This window comes from Electrophorus electricus, chromosome 2, assembly GCF_013358815.1.
Source record: "Electrophorus electricus isolate fEleEle1 chromosome 2, fEleEle1.pri, whole genome shotgun sequence".
Classification (NCBI taxonomy): domain Eukaryota; kingdom Metazoa; phylum Chordata; class Actinopteri; order Gymnotiformes; family Gymnotidae; genus Electrophorus; species Electrophorus electricus.
Window position 1 is genome coordinate 32990270 of NC_049536.1, and position 15566 is coordinate 33005835.

At 47.9% G+C, this 15566-nt stretch overlaps 1 protein-coding gene across 9 annotated transcripts in view; it reads left to right on the forward strand.

Moving 5' to 3' along the window:
* zmp:0000001200 (dedicator of cytokinesis protein 9) overlaps positions 1-15566 on the forward strand; it is a 59030-nt gene that overhangs the window by 14224 nt on the left and 29240 nt on the right. For 5 of the 9 annotated variants that reach the window (XM_035520901.1, XM_035520910.1, XM_035520926.1 and 2 more), the window contains exons 1-3: positions 2566-2739; positions 10970-11086; positions 15179-15268. In XM_035520901.1, coding sequence (XP_035376794.1) covers positions 2566-2739; positions 10970-11086; positions 15179-15268 — 381 coding nt within the window. Of the gene's footprint in view, positions 1-2565; positions 2740-7195; positions 7542-10969; positions 11087-15178; positions 15269-15566 lie in introns of those variants that run through there. The other 4 variants (XM_035520932.1, XM_035520933.1, XM_035520934.1 and 1 more) reach the window with 2 other exon arrangements.

The following is a 15566-nucleotide window of genomic DNA, read 5'->3' on the forward strand; positions in this document are numbered from 1 at the left end:
TGCGTGCGTGTGTGTACACCGAAGCCCAGCAGGAGGGAGCTGTGATTTGGATTGGCCCTTCCTCTCTGAACGCTCTGTCATCCAGCTGAACCACAGAGGAACTCTGTCGTCTTTCTTACCTCCTGCCCTGACCCACTTGCATGCACCAGCTCAGGGCTTCCTCAGGACAGGACAGGGACGCGGAACACCACAACACTGCCTTCCTCTCCATCTTACTAGTCATTAATAATCTGAAGGTTGGTGTCCGAGTGAGTGAGTGAGTGGGTGTGAATCCACAGGTGCATGTGTGTGTGTTTCCAAGGTTGAATGACACATATGTAGCCAGTACAAGGTCATCAGTGTTGCACGGGCAGGCTCAGATTCTGGCTCGGAGGCTGTGATTGACTGTTGGCGGTTAGGGGCGGGGACATGTGCTCTGGAAGTGCCTTTACGGGGTGGGTGGGTGTAGATTTTCCACAGGTCAGGGGGTAAAGACAAAAAAAAAAAAAGGTCATGACTTCCCCATCAGCACTTACACAGAGGGGCGAGAGCGTGTGAGGGGCGGAGGAGCAAGACTACTACAGCAACAGCACTTCAAGACTCTCACGTGGCTTTGAACACCTCCGGAAACCACAGTGAGTGTGTGTGTTGAGCGGGGGACATGAGTTAGCTCGCTCACAGAGACCGCTTTGTGTGGGTCACACACGTTCACATGCACACTGTATTAGCTCGTGTCCGAAGGGGTTCTCAGGCATGTTCGAGCCTGAACGAGCAGTACACAGTCTCGAGGGTATGAACGAGAGCGTGTGTGTGTGTGTGTGTGTGCGCGCGCGTGTTGGGACACTTTCTGGTGGGTGGCATCTTTTTTTATTATTGTGCTTGTACTGTAAACATCCATCAGTAATGATCTGTGAGTGATTTTATAGCGGTTCGGTGTGGCTGACACGCCAGACGGATGATAATCAACCTGTTTCTCTATGCCTGTGGATACACTTATTTCAGTCATTCTACTGTGGCCTTGTGGCACATTCAGACCGCACAGCACTGGAGGAGCCTGAATGACACAATAGAACAATAGAAATGGCCTTTTAAAGTTACACTAGCACAGTCACCATTTCATTGTGTAATGCAGTGATGTTGTTATGACTTTACATCTATAAGTCTTAGCATTTGACTGAAGCTTTTTCTTACAGTGACCATTTCAGTACCGTCCTGCTCCCTGAGAATCGAACCCGTGACCTCAGAGGGCAGTGACCTTGGTGACCTCGGTGTTCTGAACACACCGCCTGTTCCAGTGCTCTTTCACCTCTCATTGGCTCAGTCTCTCCTGTACACTGGGCCTAACTGAGAGGGAAATTACTTTGTGTCTGTGTGTGTGATAGTTCAGTGCCTTCTCTAGTACACTCATATTAAACTTCAAACTTTTATACCGTATGACTTCAAATACAGTCTAGACTTTCAGATGTCCTGTTCTCATCTTGTTTTTGATGGTTTGGTCCCATTTCCCTCTTCGGTGGATAATTTCATCCTGTCCACCATCAGTAGATGGCTGTAGACACGCGAGTAGCCCACATCTGGAATTTGAACTATTTCAAAGTCTGTCTTCATATAATAACAACACTTATTTTACTCCCTAGTTTTGAATGTAGTATTCTGTATAAAACTAAGAGCTCAATGAGTTTTTTATGTTATAATGTGGCTTCACACACTGTGTGTTTGTGTGAGACTAATTGACATTAAAGGCTTCATTTGTATCATGTTATGTTGTTTGTAAATGTGAGAGAGCCATCAGCAACCTGCACACTCCACTATCTACACACCACACCACATGAGACGCTACACCACGTGAGCCTGGACTGAGGCCCTCCCATCTCTCTCACATACACATACACACACTCACTTACTTACTTCTCTCCTGTGTTTAACTGCGGTTGTGGAAGTGTCCCACAGCAGAATGTTGATTGTACTGTGGCAGTTGAGAGGGGGGGAATCATTAGAGTCTAATGGACGTGCAGTTTTGAAACACACTACAGTTTGTGTGCAGAAAAGTGTTTCACCCGAAGACAGCTGAATGTTTTGGTACTGACTGGTATTTATAGCAGTTACAGAACTATTGTTCATGGATGTGGATGAAGACAAAAAATCCGCACAAAAAAGTAGGAAGTATTCTGGCTCTGGTGTTGCAGGACTGTTATACACACACACACACACACACACACACACACACACACACACACACACACACACACACACACACACACACACACACTTGCCTGTCTCTGCCTGACAAAAACCCACTTACTGCGCTCAGTGAGACAGCATTTCTCCTCTACACTCTCTCTCTCTCTCTCTCTCTCCTTTGTCTCTGTATTAGCACTGTATCTCTCTCACTCTCTCTCACTCACACACACACACACACAGAGATTCATCCCCCACCCACATGCTGCCAGTGCATCAGTGAGCTGCTGTCACAGCACGTTGGCCGAGCCACGCTGCCTCAGTCGCACTGTGGCTCAGCTCTTTTCTATGGAGGCCAAGAGAAACCGGAACACGGGCGTCTCCGTGGAGTGATGCACCTCCAGAGCCATGGGCTGTACTGCCAGCACGATGCTTCTCCATGGCTTGTGCTCCGCCCTCCGTGGGGATTATGGGTACTTTAGGAGCAGCAGTGCAGCTGAGCATATCAGGCCGGTGAAGTTGGAGGCAGCCTGCCCTGGGCGGAGGAGGTCCAGTGCGAGGCCCCTCAGGACTGCTCTGAAGGTGTGTGTGTGTGGGTGTGTGTGGGTGTGCGCATGCGTGCATGCGCGGCAGCTGTACATGTGTGCTGCCAAGTTTTTTGGAGTTCATGTCCATTTCTTTGCATCCTGTAGGGCTTTGTGTTGTCCTGTTTCTCGGAGAGCTCAGCTGCTTTCTGTCGGTCTGGCTGATCAAGGCGTATACTGTGTGTACAGATCATTTGTATTTGAGACAATGTATTACACCTGAATATCACTACAGTACTCAGCCTGCTGTACTGGAGGACAGGACCAAAGATCTGCTTGGTTTCCTTTTTTTGTGAGAGAGAGAGAGAGAGAGACTGCCTGGGTTGCACATTTACCTCCTTTTGCCTCTCAGCTTTACATGAAAGGTTTAAGAGACAGACACACACACACACAGACTGGGAGGGAGAAATCACCTGTCTCTCTGACCGAGCAATTGTGTCAGGATCTGATGTGCTAATATCAACACAGCTCCAGAACAACTATGCAGCCCTTGTGATTTCTGTGCCACCTGCTGAGTTTCCCATGTGCAGGGAGCTGTGTTAATAGGCCAGAGGGCAGCAGCTCTGTTCACAGGGCATATCTGAGTGCCCGCGTTCTCCTCACACTCGAAGAATGGATCAGTGAATCAATAGATGAACATTAACGGGCAGAAAACATCCACCCAGCTTCACCTGTACTTTAGCTCCCAAACAACCCAACTGCCCATGGTAGAATAAATGTGTGTGTGTATCAGTGTGTGTGTGTGTGTGTGTGTGTGTGTGTGTGTGTGTGTGTGTGCGGGGGGGATTGGGGCTGTAGTCATGTTGTTCACGAGATCAGTCTTCACCTTGCAGATTGCAAAACACCCCCTGCTGGTCATGACATCTGGGCACTGAGATAAAGCCAGGCTAAGCTTCAGCTTTTGAGTTAGTTGCATTATGAATGAGTTTGTTTGTTTTTGCATTATGAATTAGTTGCATTTTGAACTGTTTGCATTAGTTGATGTATGTGTTCTGTCTGCCGGCGTTAAGCGCTGAGATTCTGAGACGTTTGCAGAGTTCTGAGAAGATTGCAGAGCGAATGATTTACTGAACACTCTCTCAAACAATTCCAGAGCTTTGAAAAGGTATACAGTGCCCCGTCGAAGGGGTGAAGGTTGAAGGTACAGACTTCTGGACGCCCATGCTGCGGTGCTGCATGAGGAAGAGAGCACTCAAATATTACGACCTGGTTCCACACTGCTGGATATCACGGCCTACTGAGCGCAGGATTGTAAAAGGGACCACGTGTGCACTTCCTGAAGTCTGCAAGTACATGCTGCAAAATTTTGCCATGTTCAGCATCTCGCCCATATTGTTGTTGGTGTTGTTTTGGTGTTGTCTCTGCTGCATTCCCAGAGATGATGTAGGTGTCTGTTTAAATGGCCTGGTTTCTGAATGCTTTCATACAGCGCGCACGCACACACACGCACACACGCCCACGCAGTACAAGAGTGATTGATAACTTGCAAGGGTAACACACACACATCTGCTTTCCTTTCCCATTAGCCACAAATACAGCAGCACAGTCACTGAGAACTGAACTGAATTCCTGCTGATAACAGAGGTCATCATAGTTGATAGAACAGAAAAGTGTGTGTGTGTGTGTTTCTAATGCTGACACTAAGGAGCTTTTAGTGAAAATTACAGTGATGTTGCTTCTGATTCTGGGAAAACTAGTATAAGGTGTGTGTGTGTGTGTGTGTGTGTGTGTGTGTTTATACATAATTGCAGATTACGCCCTTCTGTTTTCACTGTTCCTACAGGGAGGGTATAGCTATTATCATACTGTTTCTAAAATCCACAAACCACAGTATCAGTCTCTGCTTGTGTTACTAAACTGTGTATATGACAGAGTACTGAGCTGTATATACCCTAGAGTACTGAGCTGTATATACCCTACAGTACTGAACTGTATATACCATAGAGTACTGAACTGTATAGATTGTAGAAGCAGAGGTTCAAAGAGTCGACACCTGTCTGTTCTCTTTTCAGTACATTATATTTGAATGGATCATCAGCTTTGAAGTTCCCAGTGTACCTTCAGCTGGGTCTAAATCATCTGTACGTTGTTTTTCTGTTGCCAGGGAGTCCTGAAATCTGAACTCTACAGTGGAGTCTTGTAATACAATGTACACGATAACCATTAATAATGAATATGAATTACCACTACCTGCCTTCAGACATGATTACTGTAAATATTAGAAACAATATAACTACTACTTAAACAAAAAGATATGTAATGTATACACAACTCAACTATACAAAATAAACATTTAGTTAAGAAAACAAAGAAATAAAACATTTCTAATTCTCAGATCAAATCTACACACTTTTGAAAATGATTCTAAAAGTGTGTTTCTGGAGGCTAAATGTTTCTTGACCAAAATCAGATGAGAATAATTTAGTATAAATTTAGTATACTTTAGTATACTTTATATAATTTATACTATAATTTAGTATAATTTAGTAAGTATACTAATCTATACTGGGGATGAAACATATGAGTGAATAATTTGTTCAAAATTAGGTTGTAAATTAATATTAAGATGCCTCCTTCTTATGCATTTCATACACAGTTCAAAATGTCCACCATTATAATATAAGTGCATATAAGGTATATTATGATGAACAGCTGATGTGAAGGCTGACTCAACAAATTTTGTTTTATTCTCATATGCAAAGAAAGAAATATTCCTGTAAGCGAAGTCATTGTTATTTACAGAACACCCTCAAACACAGCAGTAAGTGTGTGTGTGTGTGTGTTTGTGTGTTAATGAGTGAAAATGAGGGAGAGAGAAGTTTGTGTTTGTGTGTGTGTGGTGTGTGTGTGTGTCATGGGGGGCGTAAGTGTGTGTGGGTGTGTGTGTATGTGTGTGTGTGTGTGTGTGTATGGGTGTGTGTGTGTCATGGGGGGCGTAAGTGTGTGTGGGTGTGTGTGTGTCATGGGGGGCGTAAGTGTGTGTGGGTGTGTGTGTCATGGGGGGCGTAAGTGTGTGTGTGGGTGTGTGTGTCATGGGGGGCGTAAGTGTGTGTGTGTGTATGTGTGTGTGTCATGGGGGGGGCGTAAGTGTGTGTGGGTGTGAACTGACGGTTTCTAAGAAGCAGGTGATGGCAGCTGAGATGACTCGTTCCTCCTCCTCTTGTTTAACTTGGACACTACAGTGTAAAAGATAAAGCTCACACACACACACACACACACACACACGGCCCTTTTGGGGTCTCCACAGTCGGTAGTCTCTGAGGTGTGTGTGTGTGTGGAATGCCTGTCCAGCAGATGCATAAACAAGCCACAGTTAGGAGAGGGGAATAATCCCACCATGCCATGCAGTCATCCTAGAGGCATGTGTACATACAGGAAACGCACACACGCATTCTCTGTTCATTACTGCACCAAGTCCCTTTATTTAACAACAGCAAGTAAATCGCCATAGACTCTAGGCTTCACCTTGGACCACAGCACCTGAGACACTACATGGCCCACAATCCTACGTGTGGCCTCTTGTTCGCCCCACTGTTCTCCTAAAGATGGACAAATACACTATCACAAATGAGGGGAGAAACTTTAGTGTGCCAGTCTGGTATTTCCGGAGCAACAGGTATGAGTAGCAGCAGAGAGCACCTCCGTGCCAGCCGAAGTGCCCGCCAGGGTGGCATGCTTCTTTATCCAACTTCCATTTTGTCTCCACTTTCGTCAATGAAATTCCACCCACGATTTCCTTCTGAAATGGAGATTCTCTAAAATGACTAAACAATGTTTGTTAAAAAGTTACTATTGTTTGTAAAAGCCATGATGGTGGAGGGTGGAGAGATCTCTCTAGCTGTGTGTGTGTGTGTGCTGTGAGTTTTGATTAATGCGCGTGCAGTTTTGGCAGCGCTTTTGTATGGGGATTTTTCCTAGGCTCTCAGAAGGCTACATGCTCAATTAGGGGTGTGGGTGGGTGTGTGGGTGCTTTGTTTGTGTGTGTGTGTGTGTGTGCGCGTGCGTGCGTGCAGATGGATCTGAATCTATAATGTGCCCTCACATAATCTGGTGCTGATGGGTTTTGGGCAGTCAGACAGGTTCTCTAGCAGATTAAATCTCCAGCAGTAAATTGTCAGTGGATTTAAGGTTTAAGTCACAGGAATGTTTCTGATATGACTTTCACTCTCCAGTACATTTTAGTTTTCTCTTCTCGCTCACGTGCGCACACATGCTTGCATTGTCTTTTTTTATTGTTGTTGGTTGGTTGTTTTCTTAAACTTAAGTCAGAATGCGTCTCTACAATGGAATATCTCTCTTTGTCTCTCCGTCTGTGAGGACATTTGTCTATAGTGTGCAGGTAGATACCATTGGCTCAAGTGACTCCGGGGGGAGGAGGGTGTGTGTGTAGAATAACTCCCCTGTGCAGTACAGCTGAGTGTGGGAGGGGCCCTCTGTCTCCAGTCGGGGAGAGAGAGTGTGTATGTGTGTATGCCCATGTTGGACAGTGAAGACTAGAACTGCACAGTTCTGGTGCATTTCTGTACTGAACGTTGACCTCTGCTGGACATGCTGACTGCCTGTCGTGAGCCTGGAGTCTACCGAGGAGAGACCCACTGCCAGCACTCGCGTCGGAGTGTAACCTGAAGAGACTGGAAAGGCTTTTCCTGTGTTTCTGGGACTGGGAATTGGGTGAGATCTGCTGGAAGCATGCAGGGCAGGACGGTCAGAGGACCCAAGATGGTGATAGAGTCTCCGCAGCAGTTTAAAACCCAACCCGTGACCGAGACAGAACAGGGCAGCAGCTCGGCCCAGACAGCGGTGAGTCTCATACACGTATGTGCCCCGAAGGAGCTTAGAGGCACAAAGTGTGCGTCTGTAACAAGTGGCCTGAGATATGTTGAGGAAATGGCTAGTTAAACATTTCTGGAGATTAGCCGTGATAAATCAAAGCTTCTGTTTAGGACTTACATTTGACATTCCTAAAATGACTGACTTTTTATGTTGTTTTTGGTTTAAGGTAGGGACGTGTAAGTGAGTGTAGGTGTGATTTTTGGATTTGTTTCCTAAATCAGTGACGTGACAAGTTTGAGGTTGAAAACTGAGGTGTTGAAGCTTTGAGGTTGGATTTTTATGAGAGCAGCCAACTGTCACCGTCCTGACTTGCATTACTGCATTTGTTACTCAGACAGTAAAGGTGAGCAAAGCTTTTTACACAGTAAAGACATAAAGAACAAGAGGAGAGGAGAAGTGTGGGGACACAAGGAACATAAACCAGAGACTGGAGTGCTTTGGGGAAGAGCGTAGGGGAGATGGGAAGAGGGGAGCCCTTGGCTGTACGCAGAGCTGTAGGATGTTTTGTAGAGATGATTAGAGAAAAGGACTGCGGTAAGAAAAAATGAAATAGCTTCATTTGTCTCTCCCTTGGCAGGATATGGTAAGCTATTCCATTTTGACCCTTCTGAGGAGGAGAGGAGGGTGTGTGTGTGTGTGTGTGTGTGTGTGTGTGGGCCACTTCAGCCTCATTTATTTGTTTGTAGAAACTCTTCTAGTCCACATAGCACTATGAGTGTGTGTGTGTGTGTGTGGATGAGAGAGACTGAGGGGTTGTATGTGTCAGACCATAAATAAACATCTGCTTTGCTAACCACACCAGCTGTTATGGGCCGTGACAGCAGCAGTAGAGCGGCCCCGCCCGCACCACCTTGACTGGACGGAGCTCACCCCTACGCTACCCCCCTCCCCCATTCTACGCGAAAGCCTTCGGGAATGTGGGAGAATGAACGCATGCTCAAACATTCAAGATGAGTGCGAGTTTTCGACATGAGCAAAATGTTAATATTCTTTTATTGCAGATCATAGCAATCATCTGAGGCAGTGAACTTAAGGGGAACAGGTGCTCTGGGGGGGGGGGTGTACGAGCCATTTCAGCCTCATTTATTTGTTTGTAGAACCTCTTCTAGTCCCCATAGCGCTGTGTGTGTGTGTGTGTGTGTGTGTGTGTGTGTGTGTGTGTGTGTGTGTGTGTGTGTTTTACTCTGTTGATACAGTGATTTAAGGAATTGAGTGTTTGCTTGGGGACATGAGTCCCCTGACACAAGCATATGGTAAGCATCATCATAGAGGGAGTGAAGTGCACATACACAAACACACACCCAAACCCACACCCAGTGGACAGCACCACACAGCGCACCATTCGCATTCCACAGAAATGACTGAATTATGGCTTAGCCACAGTGATTCCATTTGATATCTTTGTGAAAGCAACTGTCCAAACATCTCTGGCTGTTGTGGCCTCTGGGCCTGATTAAAGGTGTGGGCTCTGTCAGGTAACCAGACACCAGCCTCGACTACCTAGAGCTCTGGAAAACCACCCAGAGGAGCTCTAACAGGACACCGTCCTCTGATCTGCGACTGGGACGCAGGCGTGGCTGTGGTCTGATCTGTCCTGTCGTGGGTGAGGTGGCCTCTACGCTAGTTAAAGAAATGGCATTAGTCGTAGCGTTATTACCTCGGTCGTATGACTGTCATCACTGTTGACTCTGGACAGCTTCCGTGAGCTTATGATTAAACCACAGCGCACATGGAGATGGTTGTCCGCGCGTACACTGTGCTTGTTCAGCCTGCCCTGTTATCGTCTCAGCCCCTCATCAGTCTGAGGCGCGTGCGTGCGTGCGTGCGCACATGAGATTCATTGTATAGACATGTATGTGTGCATGTCTGTGTCCAATGAATAATGACTATTGTGCACAAGAATGAAATGTGTGTGTGCAGGAAGAATGTGCATGTGTGAGTTTTGCTTGTATCTGTATATTATCTTTCCTTTATTTCTGTGTCCTGGTCTTGAGGTAGAGGACTAGTATGATGTCAGGATGGCGTGTGTTTCTCACCCCCTTCTGCTCCATGTGTCTGTTAGCAGTGATTAGCACAGCCATTCTTTGACACCCAGCTAATATTAGCTCCAGATGTGAAGCTGTCTCACTCTCCTGAGAGAGCTGCAGTCAAACTCCCCCATTCCCCCATCTTTCTCTAATTGTCTCTCTCTCACATGGACACACCCCTTGTCTGCTGTCATCCCTATACCTTGGCTGACTCTCATGCTTACTTTGCTCTGTCATGTTGTGTTAGAATGGAGTGATCTGCTCCTCCACAATAAATCACTACACGTGTTGCGTCCTCTCGCTCTCCTGCTGCGCCTGGTCCTTTAAAGCAAATATTTCCACATTCGCATCTCAGGAGGTTTAGAAGCTATGGAACGGCTCTGGATACGCAATCTCTCTGGTGCTGAGGAGGTTTTGCCGTCCCAGACAACCTCTTAACATTTACGGCATTCAGCAGATGCTCTCATCCAGGCTAACGAGTTCACAAATACCCTTAACCAAGTGTCAGTGCTGAAACCTATAATGTCAGCTACAACACAGTGCTATAAAATACCACTGCAATTAATAAACGAGACAAATAAAAGTGCAAGTGTACAATCTTCTTTAAAGGGACTGATAAGGTTTCTTTAAGGCACTTTTCAAGGAGATGAGTTGCTATAGGAAGATGGGAAGCCGGTGAAGTGAACGGAGAAGCGCGATGATGGGAAAGCAGAGGAGCGTTGAGGATCTGCCATGCTGCGACATTCTGGATCATCTGCAGGGATCCACTGGCGCGCACGAGGAGCCCCGCCAGGGGAGGGGGGGGGTCACACTAGTCAAACCTGGAAATACAGCAGGCTGAACAAGGATCAGAGTGGCCTCACTCTACAGGAAAGCGTAAAATCCTCCCATGTTGAAGAGAATCCCTATGTTGAAGAATCCTGCATGGCCAGGTCATGTTTCAGGTGAATCAGCAGCAAAGGAAACAAATCACGTGTTACTCAGTGCTCAGCTGAAACGCTCTCTCAGATCCATCCATCCATCCATCCATCCATCCATCCAGCCATCACTGGACCCTTTCTGACTGCTCTCCTAGGAATTCTCTAGGACTCCTCCCTCTCTGTTCTGTCTTCCTACCCACACTCATGACGCTCTGGCCGAGTAGGCCTTGGGAAATATCCACAGTCATCCAGAAGTGCACAGTGATAATGTCGTCAACCCCTGGAAACCTAAAGAGTGATTTGAAGACTTCACACAACCTCGTTTTTCACACTAGGCTTTGTCACAAAGGTGTTTTGGCAGTATCTGCGTATCTGTGGACTGTATCTGCCTTGTTTTAAATGCTGAATGTGTGTGTGTGTGTGTGTGTGTGTGTGTGTGTGTTTGCAGGTGAAGCCACGCATGATCGAGCCACTCGACTACGAGAGCGTGCTGGTCCAGAGGAAGACTCAGATCCTCAGCGATGCGCTCCGGGACATGCTGCAGTTCCCTCTAGAGGATTTTCAGGTGGGAATACTTGGCAACCCTGTCTTTTGACCCACACACAGTTTAACTGCATGGCAGTTGGCACAGACTGCTTGTATTGTGACCAATAAAGGTTAATGTTTGCTGCAGCCCTGCCTGGCCCATCTTCCATGTGCCACAGGTGTCACAAGACTTTCGAGCATTGCATCGCCTCTCGGTCAAAGGAAAGGTCAAGGGTTCAGCATTCCGCTCCTCGTTGCCAGATCCTCAGGGCCGTCTCCCTGCATTCAGACAAGCATCCCCCTCTCCCCCGAGCCTAACTGGGCCTCGTCCCGTTACATCTGCAGTCGGCTTTGTCTATGCCCTGCCGACTGTCCGCGAGCATCGTTACAATCGCAAGGTCGAGGTTCGGAACATTACCGCTGCGTCAAAAGTGTACCGTGCACTGCGGCCGTAACCCTGAGAAGGGGGCAGAGATTAACTGCTGTGCTGTCCCCACCGGGCTCGGGTTGCAGACTGCAGCCCCGGGGCGGTTCAATTCATGCTGGCGGAGAGAGTGTTGGGGGGGGGGGGAGGCAACCCAGCCAACCCGAAGCCACAGAACATGGTTAGATGAGTGTTCGGAGGATGGATATATGACAAGTGTGTGATTGCCGTGGTTGTCTGTAAAGGTGTGGTGGCCTGGCAATTTTAACATGCTTCATTCTCATAGAACTCACACACACAGACTCATGCAAGCAATGTCACAAGCAATAATTAATGCTAATTTAATTAAGTTCAATTTAAATTGTTTGACAAATGTTTTGTTGGAATTTGTGTGTGTGTGTGTGTGTGTGTGTGTGTGTGTGCGTGCGCGCGCACGCGCAAGGGAAGTGATGTGCTTTCATGGAAGACGCTGCTAGCAGAGTGAGACCCCTGATTGGTGTTTTTGACGCGCTATGGAGCCGACCTCCAAAAGCTTCTCCACACCCCCACAGAGACGGAGGGGTGTCTGAGCCCTCTGTGTCTCCCTCTCCCCACCTGTTATGCTGTGATGTCAGCAGCGGGATGCTTTTCCCATCTCCCTGCCAGGCTCTGTAATCTTGGTGTCCATGCGGAGCACTCTTTCTGCTGACTGACAGCAAAAGCCACGCCCCTTTCTGTGTGCGGCGCTTTCTGTGTGCGCCGCTTCAAGCCACACAGACCCATAGTTACGAATTGTGAAAATTGCACCATAATTGTGGTGTGTGTGTGTGTGTGTGTGTGTGTGTGTGTGTGTGTGTGTGTGTGTGTGTGTGTGTGTGTGTGTGTGTGTGTGTGTGTGAGAGAGAGAGAGAGAGAGAGAGAGGCCAGTAGAGGATGACTGAGGCAGCATGCATCTGTGAAGGTCAAACAGCTGTCTGGGAGCTCAGTGACAGGACGACAACCTTGACTGCGTCCATATATCTTGCTCTCTTTCTCCCTGTCTCTCTCTCTCTCTCTGTCCTCATCCCAAGAAACATGATCGCAAAGCGGCAGTGTGATCAGAGCGACAGGTGATACTCACACACTCCTCACACACGAGCTCGTAACACAGTCGGACAGGGAGCTCTGTCACTGTACACTGCATCTGTTTGCCCTGTTGTGGCTGTGGGGCCAGTAGTGTGTGGAACGGCAGCTGTGGATCAGGGTGCATGTGGTCGCGGTGTGTGTGAGCTGCTGCTATGGGCACTAGCGGGTGGACGACAGGATTTTCCTGATCCATCTGCCACTGATGGTACTGTCTAAATTTGTATACATATAATCCTAGTGGCTGTCAGACTTAGACTATTATCACAGGTCTTAGCTTCTTTCTCTCACTCTCTCTGCTTCTCTTCAAGGCCCCCATATGAAATGAAACATATTTATCTTATTAAGTAACCATTAGCTGCTGCCTTTCCTGTATGGCTCCAGCTAGGCCAGCCTGACCCCCGGCGTGTCTATGCTAGTAGCCTCCCCGTGGTCTCAGAGAGTCGGCCAGGGTTCCTCCGGAGGGTTTTGGCGTCGCAGCTCAGCAGGGGCTCTGCTGGATGTTGACGTAGCCAGTGAAGGGTCTGCTGCCATGACCCTGACATGTCAGCCCCACACCTGTGTTCAGAACCCGCAATCTGTCTCTCCCTCCCTCCTTCTCTCTCTCTCTCTCTCTCTTGCTCTCTCTCTCATTCACTCACAAACAAAAGCTCATGACTTCCAATCCGTTCAAACGTTAGGAGTCAGGGAGTGTTGTATTGTTGTTGTATTCAGTATTGGGGGTTCTCCCCCCCCCCCCCACCCTCTGCGCATGTCGTGTACGTTTTGTGTGCACGTCGAGGGTCTGGGCTCGTGTATTGTGCAAGGCAGGGTGTGAGCAGAGAGGCTGGGACTGATGGAACCCTGGCGGATCCTCCCTGCACAGAGCCACATTCCAGCTGTGTTTTCACTCCTTCGCTGAGTGACTCCACGGTTCCCTGCCTTCCTGGACACTGCCCCCCCCCCCCCCCCCAACCGCCCCCATAAACTGATTTCCGTCTCTCTCGCAGGAAGTTGAGTCTACGGAGAGGAACAGGCGGAGCTTGGTGGGGTATTGTGTGCAGCTTGGAAGGGGACTTGTGGAATGCCTCTCAAAAACACCGTGAACTCATTAGCGGGGGTCCCGTTGCTGTGTCCTTGATTGTATCGCGCCGTCTCCATCTTCCTCTTGCGCTCCTCTCCCTAAGGTCTGCAAGATTTATAATGAATGACCCATGGGAAGGGAAGGTTTCAGGAGTCCCTCTTATCCTTCTTCCGAACCCCTCGTGATATCTCTCAAATGTACATATATGGTTTTGTCCCACCTGGCATTGTTGATGATTCCTTACATTTTCTGCAGCTGGCTCTCTCGGGAAAACCGGGGCGTGTCACCAAATCCATTACTCCAATTTGGGGGTTTCAGATACCAAGAAAAACAATCTCGTCAGTGTCTGTGGTGCACTGATGTGAAGTCTGCCTCGGAAAAAGCAGACGTGTTGGCACAGACGCTGCCGAAAGCGGGAGAGAAAGACAACGCAGGAGTGGGAATTTTGCCCCACCTCGCAGCAGTTTTCCACAAATTGGGCAGTCACAACTCCTGAATCCTGGAATCCTGCGTCACTTGGGGTACTTGAAGTGTTTCGCGAAAGGATGACAGCGAAGCGGCTGCTTCCTGTGGGAAGTTTGCAGAGGATGCAAATCAGGAAAGCGTCTTTCTGCTGTGGCAATGTTTGGCTAAGTTCGTCCTGCACGATTTGTTTACCTGGCACAAGCGGGGCTGAGCGCTGAGCAGATCGCTGTCTCTGCAGCTGGCTCTCACCACACACGCGCACCCACGCAACCACACATCAGCTACAGTGTTGTGGGGGGTTTTTTGAGACGAAAACTCCCAGCAGGGGAATTTGAAGGAAAGTGGCTATTAATTGGTATTTTTGTTTCTTGGACTCTCTAGAGGAAGTGTGTAAATAGATTCGACATTGTTTAACGCAGTCTCAGTGTTTGACATTGTCATACAAACCCGAACTCCCGTATATAATACTGTATGTAGCATGATTCCCTCAGAAAACCCCCAGGGGCTTTGCCATAGGAAGTAGCAGTAGTTTCAGCGCACTGTTTTGAATGTCTCTTTTTGTATTTTTCAATAATGTATCAAAACCGTAGCTGCTTCCAGATGACTGCTCTCCAGAGATGGTGTGTGTTTCTCATGCTGAGGCTGAACAATGCAGAGAGCCCCCCTTCTTCTCTCTCTCACACACACACACACACACACACCCCTTGCCTGGTGCTCTGACCCCAGGCAGACCTGGGAGTGGCCATAGACAGGAACAATATTTAAAGCATAGTTTAAGAAAGCTTGAGCATCTGGATTATAAGGGCTGTTTTTGTGTAGCCTGAGGTCGCCCAGTTTTCCATTGCTCACTACCGCACATTGCTTAAACAGAAATGCTAAATCCTATATGTCAAATGAAAGCAAATATAGACTCATCTCCATACCGTGGAGAAATGTCTGACCATAAAGGCTCTTTGTTGGCTCGCTGATGAGGTATTTGAGTGAGGGTGTTTTTTTCAGTTTTAAAGGCCGTGTGTTTGTGAGGTGGGTCTGGGGCAAGGTGAGAAAGCCCTTCCTTAACCCCCTGTTCTCTCCCACAGATCTGCGTGGTGCGCCGGCACATCCGCACTCTGTACTCGTCTGTGGCAGAAAGCGCCCTGAGAGAAGCCCACAGTCTGTTCGTGCAGGAGGTGAGAGTCCCACAGGCTTTCCAGACATGCCCCTGCACCCCCCTTACTCCCACTGCGCTCTCACTGTGGTCTCACTGCGCTCCCACTGCGCTCCCACTGTGCTGTTACTGCACTCTCACTGTGCTGTTACTGCGCTCTCACTGTGATCTCACTGTGCTGTTACTGCACTGTTACTACACTCTCTGTTTTCTAGCTGTTTTAATCCTGAGTTTGAGACCAAACAGTGAAACATCATCTTTAAAAAAAATAAAATAAAATCTTTTCATCTGTCTCCCTTTTCCTGAGTGATCAGATTGGA